General features: G+C 40.4%; 1 protein-coding gene across 2 annotated transcripts in view; it reads right to left on the bottom strand.

The window, feature by feature from the left end:
• Positions 1 to 26,934, bottom strand: part of LOC102970369 (protocadherin Fat 1-like) — a 50,226-nt gene that overhangs the window by 2,054 nt on the left and 21,238 nt on the right. The window contains exon 3 of one of the 2 annotated variants that reach the window (XR_006207687.1): positions 3,173 to 3,282. Coding sequence is in view for 1 of the 2 variants with exons in the window: in XM_042956798.1 (XP_042812732.1) it covers positions 15,542 to 15,672 (131 nt within the window). In the remaining variant the exon portion in view is untranslated. Of the gene's footprint in view, positions 1 to 3,172; positions 3,283 to 15,359; positions 15,673 to 26,934 lie in introns of those variants that run through there. The other variant, XM_042956798.1, reaches the window with a different exon arrangement.

Genomic DNA, 26,934 nt, shown 5'->3' with positions numbered 1-26,934 from the left:
TTGAACCACACTATCTACACACTAGGATCCCTGCTAGGGATGACACCACTTTTTTGTTTTAGTTGTATTTGAAATTTGTTCCACCAAAGTCCAGAATGACATTTTCAAGTGCCTCGAATTGAGCTCCCTTCTTTGTTCTGATTTTCACGAATGACTATTCACACACTGTTCCCTCTGCCCAGAATGGCTTTTCTCCCCTCCTTTTTCTGGCCAACTCTGTCATCCCCTAAGGAAATCTACTTAGTAACCACTTTTCTCTAAAGCCTTCCTGTCTCCCATCTCTGTTCCTCCATGACATTTGCATGTGCCTCTACTAACTCTCAGCACATGGCACTGAAATGAATTACCTAGACTGTGAGTTCTGGAAGGACTACAGACCCAGAAGTTCCTGGTGCCTCTCCGTTATATTCATTCGTCTGTTCATTTACTCATTTAGTCATTCATTTAAAAGCATTTTTCAAGAGTCTACTATATGCCAATCTTCCAGGCTCCAAAACTCAGCAGTGAATGACACAAACAATATCCTTGTTCTCTGGAAGCTTGTGTCTTAGTGGGATGAAGCCTGACGATGAGCAAGTAGGCAGGTAAATGAACAAGATAATAATGATCCAAAAATTCCACTTTTGGGTATGTATCTGAAGGAAATAAAATCACTATCTCAAAGAGATATCTGTATGTACACACACACACACACACGTACATAAATACACACAATGGAATATTATTCAGCTACTAAAAGAGAAGGAAATTCTACTCTTTGCAGCAGCATAGAATGGAACTTGAGGGCATTATGTTAACTAAAATAAGTCAGAGAAAGCCAAATACTGTGTGATCTCATTTATATGAGGAATCTAAAAAAAAGTGAACTCAAAGAAACAGAGTAAAATGGTAGTTTCCAGGGCCCAAGGGATGAGGGATGGATGAAGGTGGTCAAAAGGTACAGACTACCAGCTGGAAGGTAAATAGTTCTGGGAACATAATGTATAGCATGGTGCCTATAACAATACTGTATCATATATTTGAAAAGTGTGAAAGAGGTAGATTTTAAACATTATCACCACACACATATACAAAAATGGTAACTGTGGAGAGGATGAATATGTTAACTAACCTTATCACTGTGGTCCTATCATTGTGCAACATTTATATGTATCAAATCATCCTATTATCCCCCCAAAACTTACATATATCTTATGTCAGTAATATCTCAATAAAGCTCGGTGTGAAAAGATTCTGAAACATTTTCTTTAAAAAAAAAAGAAAGAAAAAGATCTGGATGTAGTGTCTACGGCCTTACAGCAGGAGCAAGCTTGCCCAAGGAACAGAAAGAGGCCTAAGTGAGCAGATCATAGCAAGTAAGAAAGAAAGAGAGGTAGGCAGAGGACAGATCAGGTTTGGCCTTGAAAGCCATGGTAAGGGTTTGGATTTTATTCTAGTGCAAATATAAGCCACTGGAGGGCTTTAAAAATAGTGATATAAAGTGGCTTGCATTTAAAAATGCAATTGTTGAATGTTTGTTGAGTGAATTCAACAAATTGTGTTCCCTTCATTTCCATATCGTCAACAAGTTCTTTGCGCGATTTTTAAATCTCAGATTGCTCTTTCCATATTAGAAAAAGTTGGAGAAAAAAGCTGATTTGCTCCTGATTTGCTAGCATCCCTCCTTCCAGAGTCTTCATTCACTTCACTGTTTTGATCTCCTAGAGTGACTTATTCATGCACTGTTCCTACTGCCCAGAAGGTCTTTTCTTCCCTTCTTTTTCTGATCAACTTTTGGTCATCAACTTTTGGTCATCTCCCAAAGAGACCTTCTGAATAATCAACCTCTGAAGGTAGACTACATCATCAGTCATCGGTCCATATTTCTTGACTGAATAGAACTAATATTGCAAAACTTCTACATAAGAGGGATCTGAGATCTTTCTGCCTTTCTCCCCCTCTGTCATACTTTCACCCCTATCCCAACAAGACAGCAGTCTTAGTTGCTGATAAATTTTCCTTTAGGTGTGCTCTACCAAAGTTTAAATTAGGGCAGGTGGGGGCAGGGGCAAGTAAATTGGGCAGGAACCCAATTGTTGTCCTGTATCCACGTCATAACCTCCAATCCACTTTTAGGAGTAAGAGAACTGATTAGTTTGGTCTCATCTGCCTGACCCTCATGTCTACCCCAAAACTGGTTCTGAATTCAGAGCAAAGAATAAAAGCGTTTCTGAAACGCCGGCAACGTATACGGTCTGATATGGCTTGATGACACTAAATTGGAAGTTTGAGAGCCTGCTAGACTTGGGGTCTAGTTACAACTCGATTGCTAACCAGCTGTGAAAATGTAGGTCAGGCACTTAAAACCAGTAGCTAACTCTTGCTGTATGTCAGACATTAAGCACTACATAGATTATGTCATTTCATCTTCAAAACAATTCAGAGATAGATATAATTATTAGCCCGTTTTGCAAGTAAAAAAAAAAAAAAAATGGGCACAGAGAGTAAGGCTGATAGCTGCGACTTGAACCCAGACAGCCTGACTGACTTGAGAGCCTGACTCAGCCTATTCAAATTTCCATTTTACTCATCTATAAAATGTGCGGGTTGGACGAATCTCTAAGATGTCTGTTAACCTTAAATTTCTCTGACACCCCCTCTGCCTGGTTTACCTTCTCAAAGATAACATGTCCATGTTCAATGCTCTGATTTGGGCAAAACTATCCCCGTTACTTTTTTTTTTTTTTTTTTTTGGGGGGGGGGGAGTTGTGTGTGTAGTTGAAGGCACGCTATTTATCTTACCAATTGTAGCTGAATGTTTCCCCTGCCCCTTAAAATAAAGGTAAAGCTAGTTTTATCAGCTGAACAAATCTGACCTACATACTTTTCCCAGTACTTCTCATTTCAACCGTGTCTCTTGTGAGTGGCTAACGTCTCTAAAACTCAACTCTTATATTTTGGCAATATCTATCTCCAACCATTTTCTATCCATATCCTCTTCCCCTTCCAAGTTGTAACCTTCAATTAGAAGAACCTATTAATACCCCATACTTAGTTTCCCACCCCAGACTTTAAAATCACATTTAGAAGCACATCACACCCTCTTTCCTATTATGTTGTTTGTTCCCATGTGACATACACGCTGATTATATCCAACTGTGATTATTTGGGACCACAGTTACACACTCCTTACCAATTGCTCTTGTTTAACATGACTCATCCTGTTTTCCACCAAACTGTTTGGTCTGTGGAGAGTGGATTGATGAGTCTTGACAGATTCTTCCTCCCAACTCAGAGGTGACCCTGAAAAATAAACACATCTCCTGAATGACCACGTGGAATCTGCTGTGGGCAATCATGGCCCTCACCTCAGCATTACCTTCACCCCTCTCAAACTTCTAGAAACTCTAGCAGAATCCCCCCGTGGTCTAACATCCTTCGTCCCCTTTTTATCTGTGAGTTATGGAGTGCTTCTTATTTTTTGGAGGCACGCATTCACACAACATGGTTTGAACCAGAGAACCGATGGCCAGCTCTACCGAGTTCTGATTATTTTTTCTTTTATTTATGTTTTGCTATATTTTCTCACTCTTGACATTAGTTTTGAATACACGCTAATCACTCGGGATCTTCTTCTTGACCTCCTTCTGACTAAATCATTATGCTGCACTATCTCTAACATACATAATCGCTAATAAAAATAGCTAATATATGCTCAGCAAAAGACATGTAGTAGAGGGGCGCCTGGGTGGCTCAGTCAGTTAAGCGTCCAACTCTTGGTTTCAGCTCAGGTCTTGACCTCACGGTTTGTGAGTTAGAACCCCGCATCGGGCTCCATGCTGACAGTCCAGAGCCTGCTTGGGATTCTGTCTTTCCTTCTCTCTCTGCTCCCACCCTGCTCTCTCTCTCTCTCAATCTCTCTCAAAATAAATAAACTTTGAAAAAAATTTTTTAAAAAGACATGTACTAGAACCTTTAAGACAGCACTATCTCCAAGTGCCCCAAACTGTAAACTAACCAAATGCCTGTCAACAGTAGAATGAGTAGATTGCAGTGTATTTCCACAATGTAATACAGTAAGATAAACAAGCTTAACTACATGTAATAATATGTATGAATCTCACAAACATAATTCGAGTGAAAAAGGCCCAAGACAAAAGTATAAAACTATATGCTTCCATTTAGATGAGAACAAAAGCAGAGGAAAGCAATCAATGCAGTTGGAAGTCAACATAGTGGTTACCTTGGGGCTTGAGGGACAGCACCAGGAAGGAGACAAAAAGGAGCTCTGGGTATTAGCCATATTGTGTTCTTGATCTGAGTGCTGGTTACATGGGAGTGGTCAGTTCGTCAAAACTAAATGAGTTCTACACTTTAGGGTAGGTGCACTTCATATACCTAAGGCTTTCATTTTTAAAAGTTTAATCAACTAAAAACAACATAAAACTTTTGAAACTGAAAAAAACTAATTGCTATTCTATACTAAGGGCTTGCTTTTGTATCAACTGGTGTTTATCTCTTTTTTTAACTTAATTTATTTTTTTTAATTTACATTCAAGTTAGCTATCATATAGCGCAACAGTGATTTCACGATCAGAATCCTTAATGCCCCTTACCCATTTAGCCCATCCCCCCTCCCACAATCCCTCCAGCAACCCTCTGTTTTTTCTCCATATTTAAGAGTCTCTTATGTTTTGTCCCCTTCCCCGTTTTTATATTATTTTTGCTTCCCTTCCCTTATGGTCATCTGCTTTGTATCTTAAAGTCCTCATACGAGTGAAGTCATATATTTGTCTTTCTCTGACTAATTTCGCTTAGCATAATACCCTTACAGCAGCACTATCAACAATAGCCAAAGTATGGAAAGAGCGCAAATGTCCATCGATGGATGAATGGTTAAAAAAGGTGCGGTGTGTGTATATATATATATATATATATATATATATATATATATATATATGATGGAGTATTACTTGGCAATCAAAAAGAATGAAACCTTGCCATTTGCAACTACGTGGATCTATCTCATTTTTATGTGCTAATATTTTTCATCTACAGTAATAAAGCTGAATCCAGCATTCTAATGTAGACAGCTTGAGCCCTTGTTTAAATCTAGGCTCTGATAATTTCTAGATGTTTTGTTTTGTTTTTGCTGCTTTTGCTTCTCCCATCTTTATTTCTTTAATCCTGTTTTCTCATCCATAAAATGAAGGCAATAACAGTAGCCACTTCATAAGTTGGAGGTATTAAATGAGCAAATCCTTGTAATATACGTAACAACACCCGATACGTAGTAAGTGTTCAATAACCTTTGCTGAACTAGTTTCTGGTTTGTCTTTCCTACAAATACTCATTTCTTATAAACTGAAGCATTGTGACACAGTCCACAAGCCCTTCCGCCTTCAGATATTAGAAGCCAAACAAAGGGAGCACCGTGCTGTGTTCCGCACAGGAATAAATGCATAAACGAGGGAAGGAGTGAATGAATGAAGTAGGGAAGAATGTCATCCCAGCATGTGAAGATGTGACCTAGATAATGGAAAGACTGGAAGCAAGCTTAAAACCAGCAAGATACATCATCATCCTCAGATTTTCTAAAAGAAACATTAAGGTAGAGGGGTAAATACATCTGTGCTTCTCAATGGACCCTGCCATTCATTACGACTGTGTGTCGTGTGTACGTGGCCGGCAGCTTGTGTAGCAAAAAGACTGCTGACTTGGAGCACCTAGATTTAAGGCCATGGCGGGGCCCCTGGGTGGCTCGGTCGGTTAAGGGTCTGACTTCGGCTCAGGTCATGATCTCACAGTTTGTAGGTTCGAGCCCCGCGTCGGACTCTGTGCTGACAGCTCAGAGCCTGGAGCCTGTTTCAGATTCTGTGTCTCCCTCTCTCTCTGCCCCTCCCCTGTTCATGCTCTGTCTCTGTCTCAAAAATAAATAAATGTTAAAAAAAAATTTTTTTTTTTAAAGGCCATGGCTACTTAAATGCCTGCGCAGCTAACTTCTCCCTTCCTCAGTGTCCTCACCTGTGTGTGATAAGGGTAGTATTAACAGCAACCGCCTCATAATTTGAGGTTTGTAGCCACTAATATCAATAAGTAACTTGTAATAGTTGGCATTTAGACAGCACTAACAAATATTTGTGAAAGACACTAAATAAATGTTCAAGGTTTACTCTAGAAAAAAGTATAGTGTCAAAACTTAGTTATATTCTTTTCCCTGTTTTCTCTGAAGTAGAGTAAAACCTTGGATTGTGAGTAACTTGTTCTGTGAGTGTTCTGCAAGACGAGCCAACATTTCTAGCAAATTCTAACTTGATAAATGAGCGATGTCTTGCAATACGAGTACTAGTGACACTGAACATCACATGCTCACAACTGGGCCAGTGGTTCTCTCTCTCTCTCTCTCTCTCTCTCTCCGGGATTGTGGGTGATCATCTCCCATGCTCAAATGCTCAGTCTCAGGCCACAGTGTTTGGCAGAAATCAGTGATTTTTCAGAACATTGAAAAGTGCCCACAATTGGCCTAGTGTACTTTTTGTCACTTCTAAGCACCTATGGACCATCCTTTGCTTTTATGTACAAGGGTAAGCTTAGGAATTCTTTGCTTCATTCTAGGTCAGGCTGCCTGCAGATAGAGACCCTTTCCTCTGCTGACCTATTGCCAGTTATGTTAAATACAGTCTATGACAAGAGTTTATCAATACTGTACTGTAGCCAACATCTGTGTGAGTGTATACAATGGCCCCCATGCAGAAAAAGGTTGAATAGAAAAGTGGTAAGAAGAAGGAGATGATTACAGGGGAAGTTAAGGAGATCATCGAGACGTACGAGCGAGGTAGGAGAGTTGCCGAAATTGCAAGATTTTATAAGAAGTCTACATCTGCATCTCGTCTACAGAGAAGGAGGAGAAAGACGTGGAGGAATCCCTCACTTCAAATGAGATTATGGAGATGTGTAATATGTGGGAAACAGTGCAAAATTTTATAGAAAAGCACCACCCAAATAAGGCTGTAGCAGTGCACGTGATTAATCTGTTTAACCACAATGCAATGTCACATTTCTGCGAAATCCTCAAAAGGAGGCAAAAGCAAGTGTCATTGGATAGGCTCCTTGTTAAAGTTGCATGAAAAGAATAAGATTCCATTGAGCCAATCGATAGCAGTGATTCCCTTAGTGTTAGTGAGAATTATCCTACACAATAACCCTCCTCTCTCGTCTCCCTCACCCCAGCCACGAAGGTTTCCAAAGGTAAGTGCAGGTTAATTTGTTTATTTTTCTTTATATTTTTTATTTTCTTTATTATTTTGTGTTATATCACAATATGTAATCATTTTTACATGAATATTTTTGGGTTGAGGCATGATTCATCTGAGTTTTCAGTATTTCTTATGGGGAGACTCGCTTTGATGTACAAGTGCTTTGGATTACAAGCATGTTTCCTGAATGAATTATGCTCATAAACCAAAGTTTTACTGTACTTCCAACTGTTCCTCTCAGGCCCCCAGTGCACACAAGCCAGCCTCTGGTAATTCAGAGCCCTCCCTGAAAAGTACTCCACACAGACCTGCCTCTTCCCCATCTCAGATCTCTCCTTGGGATCTTTATAAAAGGTACTTGTGGGGGCACCTGGATAGCTCAGTCAGTTGAGCACCCAACTCTTGATTTTAGCTCAGGTCGTGAGCCCAGGATCTTGGGATTCAGCCCAGCGTTGAGCTCCACCCTCAGTGCAGAGCCCACTTAAGATTCTTTCTCTTTCTCCCTTTGCCCCTCTCCCCAGTTCACACTCTTTCTCTCAAAAATATAAAAACAAGAACAAAAACTTGTGCTTTATTCATCGATGGACATTTTGGTTCTTTCCATAGTTTGGCTATTATTGATAATGTTACTGTAAACATTGAGATGCATGTACCCCTTTGAATTAGCATTTTTTAGCCTTTGGATAAATATGTGGTACTCATAGATATTATGGATAAATGTGTGTGTGTACACACACACACACACACACAATGGAATATTACTCAGCAATCCAAAAGAATGAAATCTTGCCATTTGTAATGATATGGATGGATCTAAAATGTATCATGCTAAGTGAAATAAGTCAGAGAAAGACAAATACCATATGATTTCACTCATATATGGAATTTAATGAACATAGGGGAAGGTAAGGAAAAATAAAATAAGATAAAAGCAGAGAGACAAACCATAAGAGACTCTTAACTATAGAGAACAAATTGAGGGTTTCTGGGGGGAGGTGGGTAGGGGGATGAGCTAAGTGGGTGATGGGCATTGAGGAGGGCACTTGTGATGAGCACTGGGTGTTATACGTAAGTGATGAATTACTAAATTCTACTCATGAAACCAATACTACATTATATGTTAACTAGCTTCAATTTAAATAAAATCTTGGAAGAAGATAAATTAGATAGATAGATAGATAGATAGATAGATAGATAGATAGATAGATGATAGATAGATAGATAGATAGATAGATAGATAGATAATAGATAGATGATAGAACGTACTTGTACTGCCTGGTTTATTCCACTCAATCTAGAAAAAAATGCAATCCTTTCTGAGAGATAATAATAGGTGAATTTTTTTCAGATAACATTTCTGATTTCAGCAGAGCTTTCAGAAATCTGCGTCCTAACCCAGTGAAGTAAAACACATGGTACAAACTTCCAACACCATTTCGTGCTGACTGGGATATATTTTCAATCAGAAACCTTGTGTTGTTTTAGATTCAACAAATACATGACTACCTGTTATACCCTGACTTTTTTGGAGCTGTAAATTGCAAAATCAAAATAATTTTCTCTTTTATATCCTTTCAGATGCAAATGAAGGAGGAAAAGTGGAAAACTAAGAGAAGGAATATGTTCTGATTCTTCTACTGAGTTTTAATTTCCTGGGCAGTGGCCACAAAGCTATATTTAACCCATTCTCTCCCATTTTGAAAAACTCTGTATTTCCCAATACTCTGCAAGCCTGGGAGATAGTTCTCTCCTCAAGCACACCCTTAGATTTCCTGCTTGATTCCAGGGGTAGCCACCCGGCACACAGGCACATACACACGTGTGCACATTCACATGAACACACACAAAGATATATACAACTGCATTGTCAACCCTTCTCTAGCCCCACCGCCCATTTTCCCAAATGGGAAATGCACAACCTAGACCTCAGCAGTAGCCCTGAATGCAGTCACAAAAGAATTCGGTTAAAAACTGAAGCTAGCCTAAGTTGCAAAAGCTCGGGTTTTATTGACTACATGATGCTTAGGGATCACAGAAGTTAAAAAAAAAAAAAAAAAAAAGGAATAACCCGGGTCCAGATCAGAAGACCAGCTGCCCATGTAGTACACTGCAGCAGCCTTCGGGAAGGCTCACTTAATCTGCACCCGTACTTTAGTCTGAGGTGACATTGACAGTGTTATCAGTAGGCAGCAGGGAGTCTCAAACTTTAGGAAATGATTGAGTGGTGGTTAATTCCAGAGGTCCAAACACCTAATCCTTCTCACACCTTCATACACACACACACACACACACACACACGCACACACACAAATCCTATCACAAAAAGTGACTAAAAAACATTCTGGAGATCGACTTAAAAGGTGTTATCTAATGGTGCAAACCTGCACTAACCCATGACTCAGAAAGTACCAGAAACAAATAATTACCCATGCACAGAAAGCACTTCCAAGGAAGCTGAATCAGGTCAAGAAGAAAAGGTGGTTCGGGACATCCAGTACAGAACTTTCTCCTTCCTTTAATCCCTGGGCAGAAAGGGCTGCCTGAAATGCCTTTAAAAACTCTTGAATATTTTGGACATCTTACATACAGCTTACACATGGGTATTCTATGAACACCAGCCTGTTCGGAAAAATCTAAACCCTTACAGTCCCAGTGTGGCCATGTACGTAAGGTGGCCTCATTGGACAAGAATTGTATGCTACCAAGGTCACATGGCCCCACTCTGCGCCTCCACACTGGCTCGGCACCCAACTGCCTCTTAGCAAAAGCCCACAACCAGCCTGGGCCCCCTTCGTTCTCTAACTCACCTCAGCATTTTCCACCCACTCACACCCCAACCAAACCCCCAACTGTTTCATTCCTTCACGGACTTTTACCACGGGGAGAAAAGTGCAGGATGGAACTCTGGCCGCTGAACCTGCGGTGGAAAAAATAGGTTGACTGTTTGCACACCCATGGCTAAAAGCAGTGTTTCCCTTGACCTGGATGAGGCCCCTGCACTGTGTCCTATGCTTTAGAGGTCTCATTCTGGGCCCCTGCCACCACGCCTCTCCCAAGTCAAGAAGTTCATGGAACCAAACGTGCTCATGTGGAAACTATGCCTCTCCTTATAGACCAGACTCTGGCTACCTGGACCTCTGAAATTCCTTACCCAGCCATCACTGAGCCTGCTTGTAAGGCCAGAATGAAATTCTTCACTCCTGAAAGCAGATGGCAGTGGCCATTTGCCCCTCTCAGGGCAGAGGGGTAGCTAAAGGGCTGCTGTATTTAGGAACTGTGGACACAGCTTTGAGGTGCCCACACACATGTGGTGAGGTCCCTCCTAGTCCAGGAGGGTGCTGCTCGTAGGGGAGAGATGGGGAGCAGGCCAACTCTCAGAATGTCAAGATGCCACGTTTTAGCATAGAACTCTGAGAAGTCTGAGAATTATGAATTTCTGCCTGGCCTCCCAGGTCAATATAAAGGTATATTTGTTAAGGAAGGAGGACAGAACAATTATAATTTTTTGATGGACATGGTTTGTGGGCCTCAATTTGCACTCTTGGTCTGCAGACAATATTAGGGACAGGCCTGTGAAAGGCCTATATGCTTAAAGTTCATCGTCTACAGTTCAAGAAACTAACCTCTGCAAGGAATCTACTCCTAAGTGTCAAGCCACAATTAACCTCTTTAGGACTTCCCTGGGACCAGCACTGCTTTTCAAGATAACATGGTACCCAGTAAGTACCACTGCCATCCATCCCACCAGGATGTGCCTTGGGTGATTTCCAGGACTCGGTCCTGAATCAAGTCTACCTTCTCTGCTAGCCCGCCCCTGTGTCACATGCTAACAATCCACCGACGTCATTTTCAGTTAAAGCAGAATCAATTCCATTGTGCTGTGTGTCACCTGAACATGGTATAACAGGAATAACATTTAAAATTATATCCACTCTCCACTCCTGCTTGCTCCCATTAAGAAGCATTATGCCCACGGGGCACCTGGGTGAGCTCGGTCTGTTAAGCATCTGACCTCTGCTCAGGTCATGGTCTCAAGGTTCATGAATTCAAGCCCCACATCAGGCTCTCTCTGCTCTCAGCAGATCCCACTTTGGATCCCCTGCTCCCCTCTCTCTGCCCCTTTCCCACTTGTGCTCTCTCTTTTTCACTCTCAAAACAAATAAATAAACTTTTCAAAAGTGGGGGGGTGGGGGAGGAGGGGGATCGCCTGGATGGCTCAGTCGGTTAGGCGTCCGACTTCGGCTCAGGTCAGGATCTCACGGTTGGTGGGTTTCAGCCCCGCGTCGGACTCTGTGCGGACAGCTCGGAGCCTGGAGCCTGCTTCGGATTCTGTGTCTCCCTCTCTCTCTGCTCCTCCTCTGCTCGCGCTCTGTCTCTCTCTGTCTCCCTCTCAAAAATAAATAAACATTAAAAAAAATTTAAGATGCTCTTTAAGAATCCCCTTAATAATCCTGAAAAAACTAACAATTTACTACGAAAACCAAGGTAAATGAGTAAGGAAGAAATAGCAGACACACTGAAAGGCTAGCTAGTTGGGTTAGCACTGGAAAGGGCGGAGGTATACCAGCAGGATGCATTGTATGGGTTGGAAAGGAAGCAGGAGGGAAGTGAGAGAAACACTGTGAGAAACAGAACTGGAGCAAGGCAGGTCTAGATAGAGTTGAGAATGAGAGAAGAGAAAGATCCGGAAGCAGCCACTATGTGGGTGAGATCCTGAGAAAGCCAGGCACAGGAGAAGAGAGGTGGCCACAAATTGCCACTACACCTGCCCAGGGGGAGAGTCTTCTTCAATTCCTTTGAATCCGGGACTTGCTTTGGCCAACGGAATGTGACAGAAGTGAAACTGTGTAGCTTCCAAGGCAGAGCCTAAGAAGATCTGCAGTGGTCTCTTACGCAAACCTGGAAGGGTCCCTCCTAGAACCTGGCTGCCATGCTGTGAGAATTCCACAGTCAGGGCGTGAAAAGAAATCAAGACATCCTGACTGACCGTCTCAGTTGAGCTCTCAGCTGACAACCAGCGCTTACTGCCAGCCCGGGAACGAGCCACGTTGGGTGTTCCCACCAAATGAGTTGTCAAAGGACTGCAGTACCTGCCAAAAGCATAAGAGAACTACCATCCAGCCGATATCGTCAACCTAGTTATTGATATAAGCCATTAAATTGGGGGGTGGTCTGCTATACAGCAAAAGATAACATGGGCACATGGGAAAACATGGGAAAAGAAGATTTTTAAGACACTCAACTGGACGTTATGAATGCAGTCTCTCAAGAGATTGCACTGAAAAGAATTAATTTGCTTTTCAGTTATTTCGAGATGTCAGCTCAGTGTTGAGATGGAGAGGTGAGAGATAAATGCCTTATATTGGGGCACCTGGCTGGCTCAGTCAGCAGGGCATGCCACCCTTAATCTTGGGGTTGTGAGTTCAAGTCCCACGTTGGAGGTAGAGTCCACTAAAAAAACAAAACAAAACAGGGGCGCCTGGGTGGCTCACTCAGTTAAGCATCCGACTCCAGCTCAGGACATGATCTCACGGTTCGTGAATTCGAGCCCCGCATTGGACTCACTTTTGTCAGCACAGAGCCCACTCTGGATCCTCTGTCTCCCTCTCTCTCTCTCTCTGCCTCTCTCTTTCTCTCTCTCTCAAAAATAAACATTCAGAAAAAAAAAAACCAAAATACATACATACATAGATACTTACATACATACATACATACCTTATATGGACAATACATGTAATACCAACCAGAAGTTCTGAATAATTAGCGCAAAAATCAAGCTTTTCATACCCATACAGAAAGTACTGGATTTTCATAATAGCTCAAAATATTAAAAATTCAGCAACAGGAAAAAGAAGTATGATTTGAAAAAAATCTCCAGTGATCCAAACAATTTATAGTGACTACAAATAGTCAGAATTCCATGGTTATGTCAATAGTCCCCTCCAAGAGCACTACCCACCCACCATTTCACTGTAAAAGATCTAGACTCTGAGAATCTTCCAAGCGGTATACTGTCCTTAACAGAATACCCAGTTCTCAGCATCTAGACCATGCCAATATTATGGTCTGTTAACAAAACCCGGACTCTCCAGTATATGGGGGTCCCTAAGTGCCACCGAGCCTTGATGGCTCAAAGGAACACAGGTTAGGATACTTGAGACAGGTTAAAGCACTCCAGGAACCGTAGCAATGCAACTTAGGTGATTGTCGCACACTGTGGGATTCCTGTTCCTTCGTCCAATCCTTTTGGCCACTTGGAAATGACCACAACTGCTATGAGTCAGTGCTCTTTAATAACAGTGTAGAGTGTTGCCAAGTTTGGATCAGCGGAGTTGTTATTTTCTCTGAGCAGTTCAGATCGTTGGCTTGTTTGCATCCTGGACTGCCACACCCATATGTTTAAAGATATTTAGCTTTAAAATCAGAGCAGAGTCAGATAAGCCCTTGGCCATGTCCGCTTTCAAGTAGGAATTATGAGTTAATGGCCGATTTGACGTAAATATTTGCCCACCATCCAGGTAAACCACTTGGTAGTATTACTGAAAACCGTCTGTCTTCTCCATGAGCAGAAAGGCCAGCATTCCCAACCCCAGAAGGTCTGCGTCATGTAATCTAGAACTGCAACCTTCTACTTCCTCAGCCAAACTCCAAGGCCCATGGGAATAGGCTGGAATCCTGGAAGACACAGATATTGTCCCATGTGCTGATTCCCACAACTGAAATGAATCTCTACCTTAGTCAACTCCAAGAAAGCCCCAGCAATAGCCAGATCGTATTTACCCAACCACATGCCCAAAGTGTCTCTTCCGACATTAGAGACGCCTCGGTCCATAAAGTAGGAATTAGCTAGAACCTGAGATCCAACATGAGAACAAGGCAGACTAAGTACTTCAGGTCCCCTATAAATAAATATTATTTAAATATTTATCCAACGTTCATTTAGCAAAAATCTGGAGCTAATTTTATGATTCTCAAAAATCGTATGCAGCTATTTAATTTATATTTGCTATTTGTATTTATTCCAGTGAGGAAAATTTAAGAAACATACACATACACTTTAACATGTAAATCATAAAGTAAACCACTATAGTCCAATTTGTTCCAGGCAAACTGGCCTTGGTGGGCAAAGACATATAAATCACCATCCATACGGTCCAATCTGAATAGTATTTCAAGCAAGGGCACAAAGGCCGGCAACCAAAAAACTCATCTGTCACATTCTGTGTCAGCGAGGATTACACTTGACTGAGTGGCTGAATCACCCTACACTGGCTTTTTTAAAGGAACTTAATGAAGTTAGTTCTGTAAATAATGAAGTCATTATTTACAGAACGGCTTAAATTATTAAAGTGTTCCGGTTAATCCTAATTTCCCTCACGTTCTCCAATCTCTGAGCTGCTCCGACCTGCATGGGCAGCATCATCCAAGCTGTAGTGCCCTTTGGCTTAGGTGGAAAGAGAAAGGATCACATAATTATTTCCCATAATCTCCACTCCCACCCCCTTACTTACACAGCTATGGTTCTGGCAGAGTTTCTTTCCTTTGTAGTCACAGGTCATATGAGGTAGCATCTCTTCTCTGACTCAGGCTCTGGCTCCACTGAATACTGTTCCTCCCCTTAACCTGTCAGAATCCCCACTGCTTCTAGTCCCTGGGTGTTGCATCCTCTCTTCTTAGTTCCTGTGATGGTCAGTTTGGTGTGCCAATTTGCATGGGCCATGGGGTGCCCAGATATTTTGTCAGACATTATTCTGAGTGTGTCTGTGGAGGTGTTTTGGGATGAGATTTAACAGTTAGATTGGTAGACCAAGTAAAGTGGATTGTCCTCCCCGATGTGGGTGGGCCTGATCCAATCAGTTGACGACTTGGATAGAACAGAAAAGCTGACTCTTCCCCAGATAAGGCAGAATCCTCCTGCCTGATGGCCTTCGGGCTAAGCCACCAGCTCTTCTTAGCTCTGTAGCAACCTGCTGGGCTTCGGACCGAGACTGAGACATCAGTCCTGCAGACTTTAGACTTGCCAGCCTCCATAATGACATGAACCGCTTCCAAGAAAGAAAGAAGGAAAGGAAGAAAGGAAAAAAAAAAAGAAAGGAGGAGGGAGGAAGGGAAGGAAGAAAGGAGAAAAGAAAGGAAAGAACCTACTGGTTTTATTTCTCTGTAGAACTGCAACACATTTCCTATATCTCCCCTCGCATCTCTGTAAAGAGTCTCTTCATGAAATTATTTTTAAAGCCGATTGGGTCTACATCTTGTGCCTTCCAGGCCCGTATCTGTTACATAAGGTTTTCCTTTTTCTTCTTTCCTCACTTCCCCATGTCCAGAGGTAGGCAATTCCGTTTCAGGGTGGGAGATCCGCCTTTCACTCCTTCCTTCTCGTAAGCTGCCACCCTTGGCAAGGGACTTTCATTGTCACGTTTCCAAGGTATTCCACGTTCTAGAGGGATAACAGGAAATGTATCAAGAGCTTTCTCCCAGTAAGGCTTTATTCCGAAATGTAATTTTTGCCTCTCCATACATTTTATCCCATGCCTTCCCAGCCAGAATCACCTTTATGGCCCTCCAACCTGCAAGGGCGCTCGAGACACTGAGCACATTGCTTTCTAGGCTCTACGTTAGAGAAAGGCAAGGGATACAGGGGCTAGACGGCATGAAATTTCTAAACCCTCAGCACCTGCCAGATGTGGGTGTCTTGAACCTCATCACCAGTTTCCTCACATGCCACAGCTGTTCTTGCGTCTTTTTTATACACAGTCCCTAAAAGAGTAGAGAAAAGAAACTTTTCCTCCTGACCTGCCTGCAAGACTATTGCCCTTTCTGTCATCACCCTTGTGTTTTGATTCTGCACCGTAAGAGACAAAAAGAATCCTTCTGTCAACGCAGCTACCCGCAAAGGGTGCAGAGAGGAACATCACTGACCCACAGAAACTAGAATCCTCTTGGCAGGCAGAGAAAAATGAAAGTCTGAAAACATTCATACATGAAATAATGTGTATGCCATATTTCACTTCAAAATGTGAGTTGCTGATAACTATCAGCTTCAGCTAACTATCAACTGGCTGGTCTTAGAGACCGTGATACTACCTGTAATTATAGTGTATAATCTACACTTGCAAGCACTAAATTCACATATGTCATTTTTTTTCTCTCAAGATTTCTAATGTCATTATGTTCACAAAATAGCTGCCTCACCCCCAAGCATCACATCTATGTTCCAGACAGGTTTTACTGAACAGGAAAAGCCCTCCCTCAGTCCCCAGAGAGAGATGCAAATTTATATATTTACTTATTATTATATATTAACTATTATTTAGAGTGTGGTTTGTAGAAAGCTGAGTTAACCGGCGGCAAACTTCTAATTTACTCCCCTGGCCCTTTAGTGGCCTTTATAATCAGCTCTCTGGGCCGTTGTTCCCTATCTCTCAAAAAATAAAGGAGTACCCAAGCACAAAAAAACAGTATTCAGGACAGAGGAATATAAGACAAGCAAGAAAAGAAGCTGGACCTTTGTCACTGAATCAGCTCCTGGCTCCTGGCTGTTTCTAAACATCTCAGCCATACTTAAGTATTCCTCACTGGGGGGACCCCAACACTTAGATGCCAATGATGGATAGTCCAGCAATACTGGTCTGAAATATTCTAAGGTCAATACTCCGGAAAGACTTCCTGCATTTCAAAGATTACTACATCACTTCTAATATACCGGCCAAGGAGATATTTGGAAATTAGAGGATCAGAAGCCTCTTAGAAAAGGTGAAGCCCTAATTTCAGTAAAGATACGTTGATTTTTCCCAATATAACACCTTCAGATAGAAGTGCCTTGGCGTTTTCCAGAATTATTATTCTATTGTAATAGAACATATTAAATAAATATTCAACCAAAATAAATACCTTTAATAGCTTCTGTCACTATTTCACATTTGCAGTCATGTTTCACAAAGTTGATCACCATCTTTAATTCCAAACAATAATTATTACTAATCTCCTCAGCATAATTCTTGGCACTTATTAAAATTTAATAAACAACTGTTAATATTGTTATGTTAGATAACTTGGCATTATACATGAAACAGAGAAACCATGCAATGAGAATCCAGATTCCTTCAAAGCTGTACCTCTGTTTACTGTTTTTTCATGTACACATGTGGGTTGTTGCTAAAAGCCAGCTGCTTTCCTTACAGACTCTCATGCCATGGCTCCTTCAAGCAATTGCAACTTCTCTTGATTAACCAAGAGTAGAGTGACTCACTATGTCAGTTAAGTGTTCTGAATCACTGACACAATGAAGTCGGCATGGCAGATGTCAGTGGAGTCATTTGGTATTTAAAAGGCATATATCCTAAAGTGTGTGTCAGTCTCCGGACGGCAAAATTACAAAGGTGTAATTTCCCTCACTTGATATTTACATTTTAACGGAAGCACTTTGGTGTAACAGTAGGTAAATCTTTACAGGCCACTGCCAAGTGTCACTGCTTGGCAATCTTTTAGTGTCTTAAAGACGACCCTAGCCAACTAGCTAAAAAGAGTTGATAGTGCGCATAAATGATATGCCTTAGGTGTATTTTAAATAACCAGGGAGGGGCGCCTGGGTGGCTCAGTCGGTTAAGCGTCCAACTTCGGCTCAGGTCACGATCTCACGGTTCGTGAGTTCGAGCCCCGCATCAGGCTCTGTGCTGACAGCTCAGAGCCTGGAGCCTGCTTCAAATTCTGTCTCCCTCTCTTTCTGCTTCTCCCCCACTCATGCTCTGTCTCTCTCCTTCAAAAATAAATTAAAACATTAAAAAAATTTTTTTAAATAATAATAAATAATCGGGGAGCATTTTCTCCTTAACAAAACTATTCTCAACATTTATGAATCGTTTGCAATTTACACAGGGAAAAAAAAAAGTGAGCAACAAGAATGACCAGAGAGATTGTTTTCAGCTCATACACAGAGAACATTCTAGCCTCAAATTTCAGACGGCTATCTCTCTGAATCCTGATAAGAATCATTGTACTCTTCCTTCCAACATAGGATTGATGAGTACATTAAAAACAGAGAATAACAAGTCCCGATTTCTTGGAAAAAGTGGCTGTGAAGTTTTCAGCACACAAGCTACATGCCAAACACTCCCCAACTGTAGCCAACTTGTCAGCCGTGACCGTGAGTGCACCCAATCCAAAGAACACCACAGCATCATCTAAAACCAGTAAAAGTAAACATGATTAATACACCTGGCACCTACATAGCACTTCATTTGTGCCAGGTTTTATTTTAAGTGCTTAATGTAAATAGCTCAATCTCCACAATAACCTATATGGTAAGAACTATTATTGTCCCTATTTAAAATTTTTTTAATGTTTATTTTTAAGAGAGAGAGACAGAGCGTGAGCAGGGGAGGAGCAGAGAGAGGGAGACACAGAATCTGAAGCAGGCTCCAGGATCCGAGCTGTCAGCACAGAGCCTGATGCGGGGCTCGAACTCACAAGCCGTGAGATCATGACCTGAGCCAAAGTTGGACACTTAACTGACTGAGCCACCCAGGAACGCCTACTGTCCCTATTTTAAAGATGAAGGAACCAGGAACAGGGAAGTTAAGTGATCTTGCTCATGGTCAATGGCTAGAAATTAGCAGTCTGTCCCCAGAGTCTGCGATCTTACCTATTATGCTGACCTAATGGTATGCATTCCACATCAAGAAATTTACAATCCTACTGGAAAAAAAAAAAAAAAAACATATATCCGATGAAAAAAATGTGAGAATACTCACTGGGTAAGGGATTAGATTGAAAAGTAAAGGACCGGTAAGTGGTACACCAGATTTATAAGAAAAGCATTTTAAAAAGCAGAGAACACCCCAATTCTGCTTTCGTTAGAGACAAAATAAACAAATCTCTCTTTGATTAATATTCTCTTTAACTTTATAGAGTCGTGGAGTGAGAGAAGGTTTCCAAATTGTATCTAAGAGTTCTACAGTTATGCTAAAAGTTAGGATGGATTTCTAAAACGCAGGCTTAATTCTTCCTATGTGTCAAGAGCGGGCCAGCACAGTTTTCCAGCTATTCCAAGAGGCAGCTCTCTGAGGTTTATCTTCCTGGTTAGAGAAATAGCCTCACCAGTGCAGATAATTTAATAGGGATAGGAAGCTTCTAATAGAACAGCACGGCCTTGCTAACCATGCAGTAGCCATAAGAACAAACTACTCATAAAGAGACCAATGCCCCTGGGTTTGCCCAAGACCTTCTCCAGCTTAGCCCTAGAAGTCCCATATTCTTGGAAGCCCTCTTTCCTGGGAATCCTCGGACAGTTGGCCATCCTAGAGCCAGTGCTATCTTTGACCTTGGGCAAGGCAGCTGAAGGGTGAGGCAAAGAACAGGGTAGGGTGTTCAGGAAAAGAGGCTTTTATTCCAATTCTGCCTCTGCCATTTACAGTACGATCTGGGACAAGTCATTTAACCTCTGAGACATCATTTTCTTTACCTGTAATATGAAGATAATTGCCCCATAACTTTTTGAGAATTTAATGAGAAACCATGAAAAGTTCCTGGAAAAGTATCTGGCATAAAGTAGTTGCCCAGCAAATGGTAGGTGTTATTACTATATTCCAGGAATCCTAAAACCAAACTGTAACTATATAAAAACTGTCTAGACAGGTTTTTTTTTTTTTTTTAAGTGTGGAGGAGGTATGTATCTATGACCACGATTATTTCAGCTTTTGAAAAGTCGATTTATTTGACGGGATTTGTTTGTCAAAACTCCATGTTGACTCATGTTCAACCGTTGTAAAATCAAGCACTTTCAAAATTCATTTATGAATAAAATTCAAATCATCTTGTCCCAAGTAAATATTTAAGGTAAGAGCATAACTGCCTACTGCTTCCAGAAGCATTTTTCTTTCAGTAGAATTTTAGGAAGAAAGAGGTACGCAGAAACAAAATCACCCAAAATGTCCAATTATCTCAAACTATCATGTTTTCCACCAACCTTGGTTTTTATCTAACAAAACTCTCGTTTATACTAAGTCCATTTTATTTTATTTTTTATAAAGTTTATTTATGTATTTTGAGAGAGAGTGCCACACGCAAGCGGGGGCACGGGGGGGTGGAGAGAAAGGGAAAGAGAGAATCCTGAGCAGACTCCACAGTGTCAGCACAGAGCCCGACACGGAGCTTGAACTCACAAACCGTGAGATCATGACGTGAGCCAAAACCAAGAGTCAGACACTTAACCAACTGAGCCACCCAGGCACCTGGGACACTAAGTACATTTTAAAGTGTTAATCAGAAGAGAACCAATATATAATCCTGTGCTTTAAGTTCTTTATATTGACAGATAATAGTAGGTCTCCCAGAATAAGATCCATTAAATCTTATGATTTTTCTTTTTTCTTATTTATTTTTATCTATGATTTTTATTTTTTATTGATGCTAATTCATTTTTCACTAATTACTTTTGTGTCCTATACTCTTCTCCAAATACCTAACACAATTTCCCACACTTGAATTTTTAATTACATAAATGGGAGGCATTTTTTATTAATTAATTTTAAAATTCAATCTCTGACTGTCCACCTTCTCCTGCATAAGGACTTTAGGTATGGATGGAAGGGTGAGTCCCTAGCATCTATTTTTTTCTATCTGGGAAGTCTTTTCTCTTCCACCGAGTACGACATTGAATAAGAATTTTCAAATCTCGAACCAAAAAGGTTTGTTACTAAAATTGTTTTTTCTACTTTATTTTTGAGAATCATTTTAGATCCGAGCTCATAAAATCTTCAGTTTATGATATGATACAATTCAAGCTAAGCAGTCAAAAGATTCTGAGAAGGAAACTTGAATTGCTCAGAGAAAGTGTGAAATCCCATGTGCTACTAAAATCAAAGGACTGTCTTGATCAAAATTTTCTGAATACGTTGCAAGTGGATAATTCATTTTAAAAACTCCCCACCCACATTGTTCTCTGAAGCATGTCTCAAAGTCCTAACCTTCTTATTCCTTAGTATTGAATACGTGTTGGTTTCTTTTTCTCAACATGTGCTTTTTTAAAAGTCAAATATGTAACATTCAATCTCGGGACATTACAGGAAATATGATTTAGATTCCTCTCATTTCTGAAACATAACACACACACACATTAAAAAGAAAAAAAAAAGTCCCCCCTCCATACTGCTCATGTTCCGTCTCAAATACCGGCTCTTTAAGTTGACTTTGTCAATATCTTAAAAAATAAAGGACTATATTTTCCATTCTTTTTTATGTATCTCTCACATCGTGTCTTATTTGTTCTCTGCCCCCAGATTTCTGATAACTACAGGACCTGCCAATGACCTCTTGAAGCCTTTCCAACACAGGGCTCAGAAAATTTGAGCGTGATTCATACTGGCTAGAGAAGATTCTGAATAAAAGCCTCTCCTCCTAATATAGTACACTTGTAAAGAAGCACATTAGATCTGTCAGATAAGTTAACATTTACTAATCGAATTTGTTGCCACTGTTACAAGCAAATTACTTTTCAAATGGCTGATCTAGAACTTCAGGGGCGCTAAAATTTGCTGAAGTACCTTATTTGCTCAAAGCTTTTAAATGTACTGTGTTGCCACGTCGTAAGTCGTCTGCTCCACTGAACGAGCCAAGCGAACAGAAGTTCACCTGAATGCCTAAGATAGCTGCGCATAAACCTGCTGTTCAGTATTGATCCTTAGGAGAAAAACCCAAACTAAGAACACAGACTGGCCCAACGTTTCTCTAGCTCTCTCAGGATGTCAAATGTCTATAGTGTCAAACACCCACCACCTGCCACCAATTTGTTTGCTGAAGAGACAAGGGCAGGTGGGTAGGTTTCTGAGAGGTCATGTTCAGACATTTTCAGGGTTTAACTTCACTCTTTTCTGAATGGCTGTTTGCAGGTAAAATGGCCTGAAAGTCTGTTAAAGACTCTATTCTTCCACTTTATCCGGCTATGAACCCCGGCTTTAATCTCCGAGGGAGATAATTCAGCCTGAAAGTCATCAAAGAAACAAAACAGTTCTTTTTTCATCGACTACTTGCGACAGTATGTACAACATTCCTGCTGATATCCTGGCATGTTTTTTAAAAAGGAAAGTTTTCAAAAACCATGAAAGGACATATTATTTTATCACTTTTCACTGAAATATTATTGTATATTTCAAGAACCTTGAAACTGGTTTCTTCTAGAAAGAAAATGTAAATATTCCCAGGTAGGTTTAATTTTTGTCCACAAGAAATTTAAGATGTAAGAACTTAATTTATAAGAATGAACACTGCTTTTCCTTTCGATCAAAAATTAAAGGAAAATGAGCATTACCTGTAATTAAAATAGAATATAACCAAATTGTGCGAGTTGCTATGTCAGAAAGTTAGTATCATCATTGTGCCTTTAAGTCATTTTTTCCATTGATAGTAAATTTAGATTTCTAATAGAATTAAATATAATACCTAAATTGCATAACAAAATATTGTCATACCACTGAAAGCCTCTTCAGCCAAGAACTTAATAGGTTTTTGTGATTTGTTGGGAAATTTTCACCTAATTTGTTATGTTTGTAAGTGCAAGTTAAAAGCTTCTTCAGTGTTTTTACATGAGTAATAGTTTGTTTGGCTGGCATGTTCTCTTTAAAAATGTTTTCTCTGAAGCACGTGGGTGGCTCAGTCAGTTAAGCGTCCAACTCTTGATTTCAGCTCAGGTCATGATTTCATGATGCGTGAGTTTGAACCCCACATCAGGCTCAGCTCTGACTGTACAGAGCATGCTTGGGATTCTCTCTCTCTCTCTCTCTCTCTCTCTCTCTGCCCCCCTCCTGCTCTCTGAATAAATAAACTAACTAAAAAAAATGTTTAAAAATGTTTTCTCTACTAACCTGTCCTCTAAATACAAATAGAGATAATCTCCCTGATTCTAAGAACTTTCCACACCATGTAAAAATTTAAAGCGATAATTGGACTGTTTCACATACTCTCTAGTTCTGTAAGTCCTTCTTCATAATCCATCTCTAACAGTGTTCTTACTATGGTAAAGCTAATTGAAAAATAAAGTGACGAATGAGCTAGCACTGAAATTTTAAGAACAGCAGCTATGACTGCATAACACAACACAGAAGGGCGATATCTGTCTTTTCCCATAGCAAAAACCATAGGAGGGATCATTAGAATCACTCAGCATGATTAACTCTCTACATTTTAACCATGCAACTCTCAGCATTGGGAAGAAGTTAATAGGGTAGCTCCCCAAACACAAAGGATAAGATGTGCCTAAATGCAAAACTGTGGTTGATACTAGATGATGGGAAAAGTAGGCCAGAAAATGTCAGGACTGGGAGTCAACCCGGCTGATGGGTATGGGAATGTATGAGGCGCAGAAGTGATAAAGCATGGAGTGAGGGGACAACAGGCAAGAGATCAAATACTGTAGAGAAATGTCCAGAGGAAAAAAGCCAAGAAATCAGTTATGTGTCATCCAATAAGAAAAGGCAAGAAGTAGATTACCAAGGATCATGTGGTTGACAGAACATGGCCTCCCAAAGATGTCCATGTTCTAATCCCTACAACCTGTGAATATGTTACATAACAAAAATAATTAAGGCTGAAGATGGAATTACGGTTGCTGTTCAGATGACCTTAAACTAGAGAGATTTTCTGATTTATCTGGGTAGTCTCAATGTCTTCATATGGGTCTTTAGAAGTGGAAAAAAAGAAACAGAAAGAAGGGAATCAGAGAAAGAGATGCGACGGAGGAGGGGAGTCAGAGAGACACTATGTTGTCGGCTTTGAAGATGGAAAGGAGGCCCCCAAGCCAAGGAATATGAGCCCCTAGAAGCTGGACAAAGCAAAGAAACAGATTCTCCCCTAGAACCTCAAGGAAGGATTATAGCCTTACCAACACCTTGATTTTAGCCCAGTGAGGTCAGTATTCAACTTCTGACCTATGGAACTATGAAATCATAATTTTCTGTTGTTTTAAGCCATTAAGTTTGTGGCATTTTGCTAGACAGTGATTGAAAACCAATACAGATCTGTACTCAAGAATTAAGAACAAATAAAAGAACAGAGTATTCAATGAATTTTTGTTGAAAGAATGAAAAAATTAGTGAATAAAGAAAGATAGGGCAGTTAGCAATCCCATTCTGGGGTCCCTGAAACATAAGAGAATGGTCACCAGACACATAATATGTTGACAAACAAGTGACCCAGAGGCTCATCATCTTCCCTGAACCTTTCCATTCTATTGAGTGTGCATAAAACCTGTCTGGTAGAGATTATGTGTAGAAAGAAAGAAAGAAAGAAAGAAAGAAAGAAAGAAAGAAAGAAAGAAAGAAAGAAAGAAAGAAAGAGAGAGAGGAAGAAAGAAAGAAGGAAAGAAAGAAAGAAAGAAAGAAAGAAAGAAAGAAAGAAAGAAAACCATACTTAAATATATGAAGAGGTGCTCAACATCACTCATCATCAGGGCAATGCAAATCAATACCACAATGAGATATCCCCTCACACCTGTTAGAATAACTATTACCAAAAAGATAAGAAAGAGGCAATAGTGCTGGTGAGATGTAGAGAGAAGGGAAGCCTTGTGCACTGTTGGTGAGAATGTAAATCAGTGCGGCCACTATGAAAAACATTGTGGAGTTTCCTCCAAAACTAAAAACTAGACCAACCATGTGATCTGTCAATTCCATTTCTGGGTATGTGTCTGAAGAAAATTAAGTTACTATCTTAAAGAGATATCTGCACCTCCATGTTCATTGCAACATTATCTATAGTAGCCAAGATATGGAAACAAACTAAGTATCTATCAAAATGGATAAAGAAAATGTGAGATAGATAGATAGATAGATAGAAAATAGATGATAGATAGATAGATAGATAGATAGATAGATAGATAGATAGATAGAAAATAGAGATACATAGACCACATTTATTATATATATATATTTATATATAACATATATACCACACTTATTATATATACATATATATAACATATATATGGAATGTTATTCAACCATAAAAAAAAGAAATCCTGTCATTTGTAACAACATGGATGAAACGTGAGGGCATTATACTGAGTGAAATAAGTCAAACAGAGAAGACCAATCCTGTATGACCTCACTTATATGTGGAACTTAAAAAAACCAAACACCTAGAAACAAGTGGTTGCCAGAGGTGGAGGGTGTGGGGTAGAGAAAATGGGTAAAAGTGGTCAAAGGGTACAAATTTCCAGTTATAAGATAAATACGTTTTGGAGATGTAATGTACAGCACGATGACAAAATGAAAAATGCTATATTGTATATTTGAGACTTGCTAACAGAGCATGTTTTAAAAGTTCTCATCACATACAGCACAAAAAATGTAACTAATGAAGTGACGGATGTGTCTAGGCATCTTATTGTGGTAATCATTTTGCAATATATGTATGGAATCACTATGTTGTACACCTTAAACTTATACAATGTGATATGCCAATTATGTCAATGAAGCTATGAAAATAAAAATCAGGCTTATCCCCCAATTCCTCAAGTTACTGTGGCAATTGGTCAAGACTGCAAACATGGTATTACCAGGTCTTTGAGCTTGCTGTTGCCTCAGCCTGGCAGGTTCACCAGGCCTCCCCTGTCTACTCATTAACTTCTTGTTTGAGACAGAAAGTAAGTGAGAGAGAAAGACAGCATGCATGAGCAGGAGAGAGAGAGAGAGAGAGAGAGAGAGAGAGAGAGAGAGAGAGAGAGAGAGAGAAACCCCAAGCAAGCTCCACGCTCAGCACAGAGCCCCACACGGGGCTCAGTCCCACGACCCTGGGATCATGACCTGAATCAAAATCAAGAGTCAGAAGCTCAACTGACTGAGCCACCTCTACTCATTAACTTCTAAACACCATCTCTTACAGGTTTCCTTAAAGAAATTTATTCGTTTGGCTACTGACTGGGTGTGGCCCCCAACTGCATACTCCCATAGACTTGTATACTCCATGACATTTGTTTAGCAACTGGTATTTCCCAGTACACCCTAAAGCAGGAACACTGGCACAGTCCAAGGATTCAGAAGGGCACCTGTGTCAACCATACTCATATCCGTAAAAATCCACCTTTGCTGATTTCATGGGCCAAACCAGCTCTCTTGGGCTGCCACAAATGCTCTAAAAAGACAGACATAATGTCCGCCTTGCCCACCATTGACTCCTCAACATTTATTATTGTACCTGACATAAGATGGGTGCCCAGCAGATTTTTGTGGGATGTGAAAACTAAAAGACCAAACAATAAAATCTAGGTCTCTTCATTTTTTCTTGTATTCCAATTTTCACTCCTGTCACCAAGATGAATGTTTTCATTTCTGTCACCAATAGATCAATATACTATTGATGTTCTCTTCAAAGATAAGGTAATACTGCCTTTTATACTTTTCCTTTCCAGCAGGAAGATTAAAAATATTTTAGAACTGGTATTTTCAGCTTCAATATATGAATAATCTGAAACTATATCACATCATAAGTCTGTGTACATATAAATATATATATATAGGGTAACAGTCAAGGTTCTCCAGAGAAATAGAACCAATTGGAGATGATAGATGATGGATGGATGGATGGATGGATGGACAGACAGACAGATAGAGACACACCCATAAATAATGTTTAAGCAAATATCTGAGCATCCTATGGCCCAGGAAAGATGACACATAAAATCTGGTGCACCTGGGTGGCTCAGTCAGTT

This window comes from Panthera tigris, chromosome C2 (assembly GCF_018350195.1).
Source record: "Panthera tigris isolate Pti1 chromosome C2, P.tigris_Pti1_mat1.1, whole genome shotgun sequence".
NCBI lineage: Eukaryota > Metazoa > Chordata > Mammalia > Carnivora > Felidae > Panthera > Panthera tigris.
Note: the sequence above shows the minus strand (reverse complement) of the source record. Positions and strands in the feature narration are given on the sequence as shown.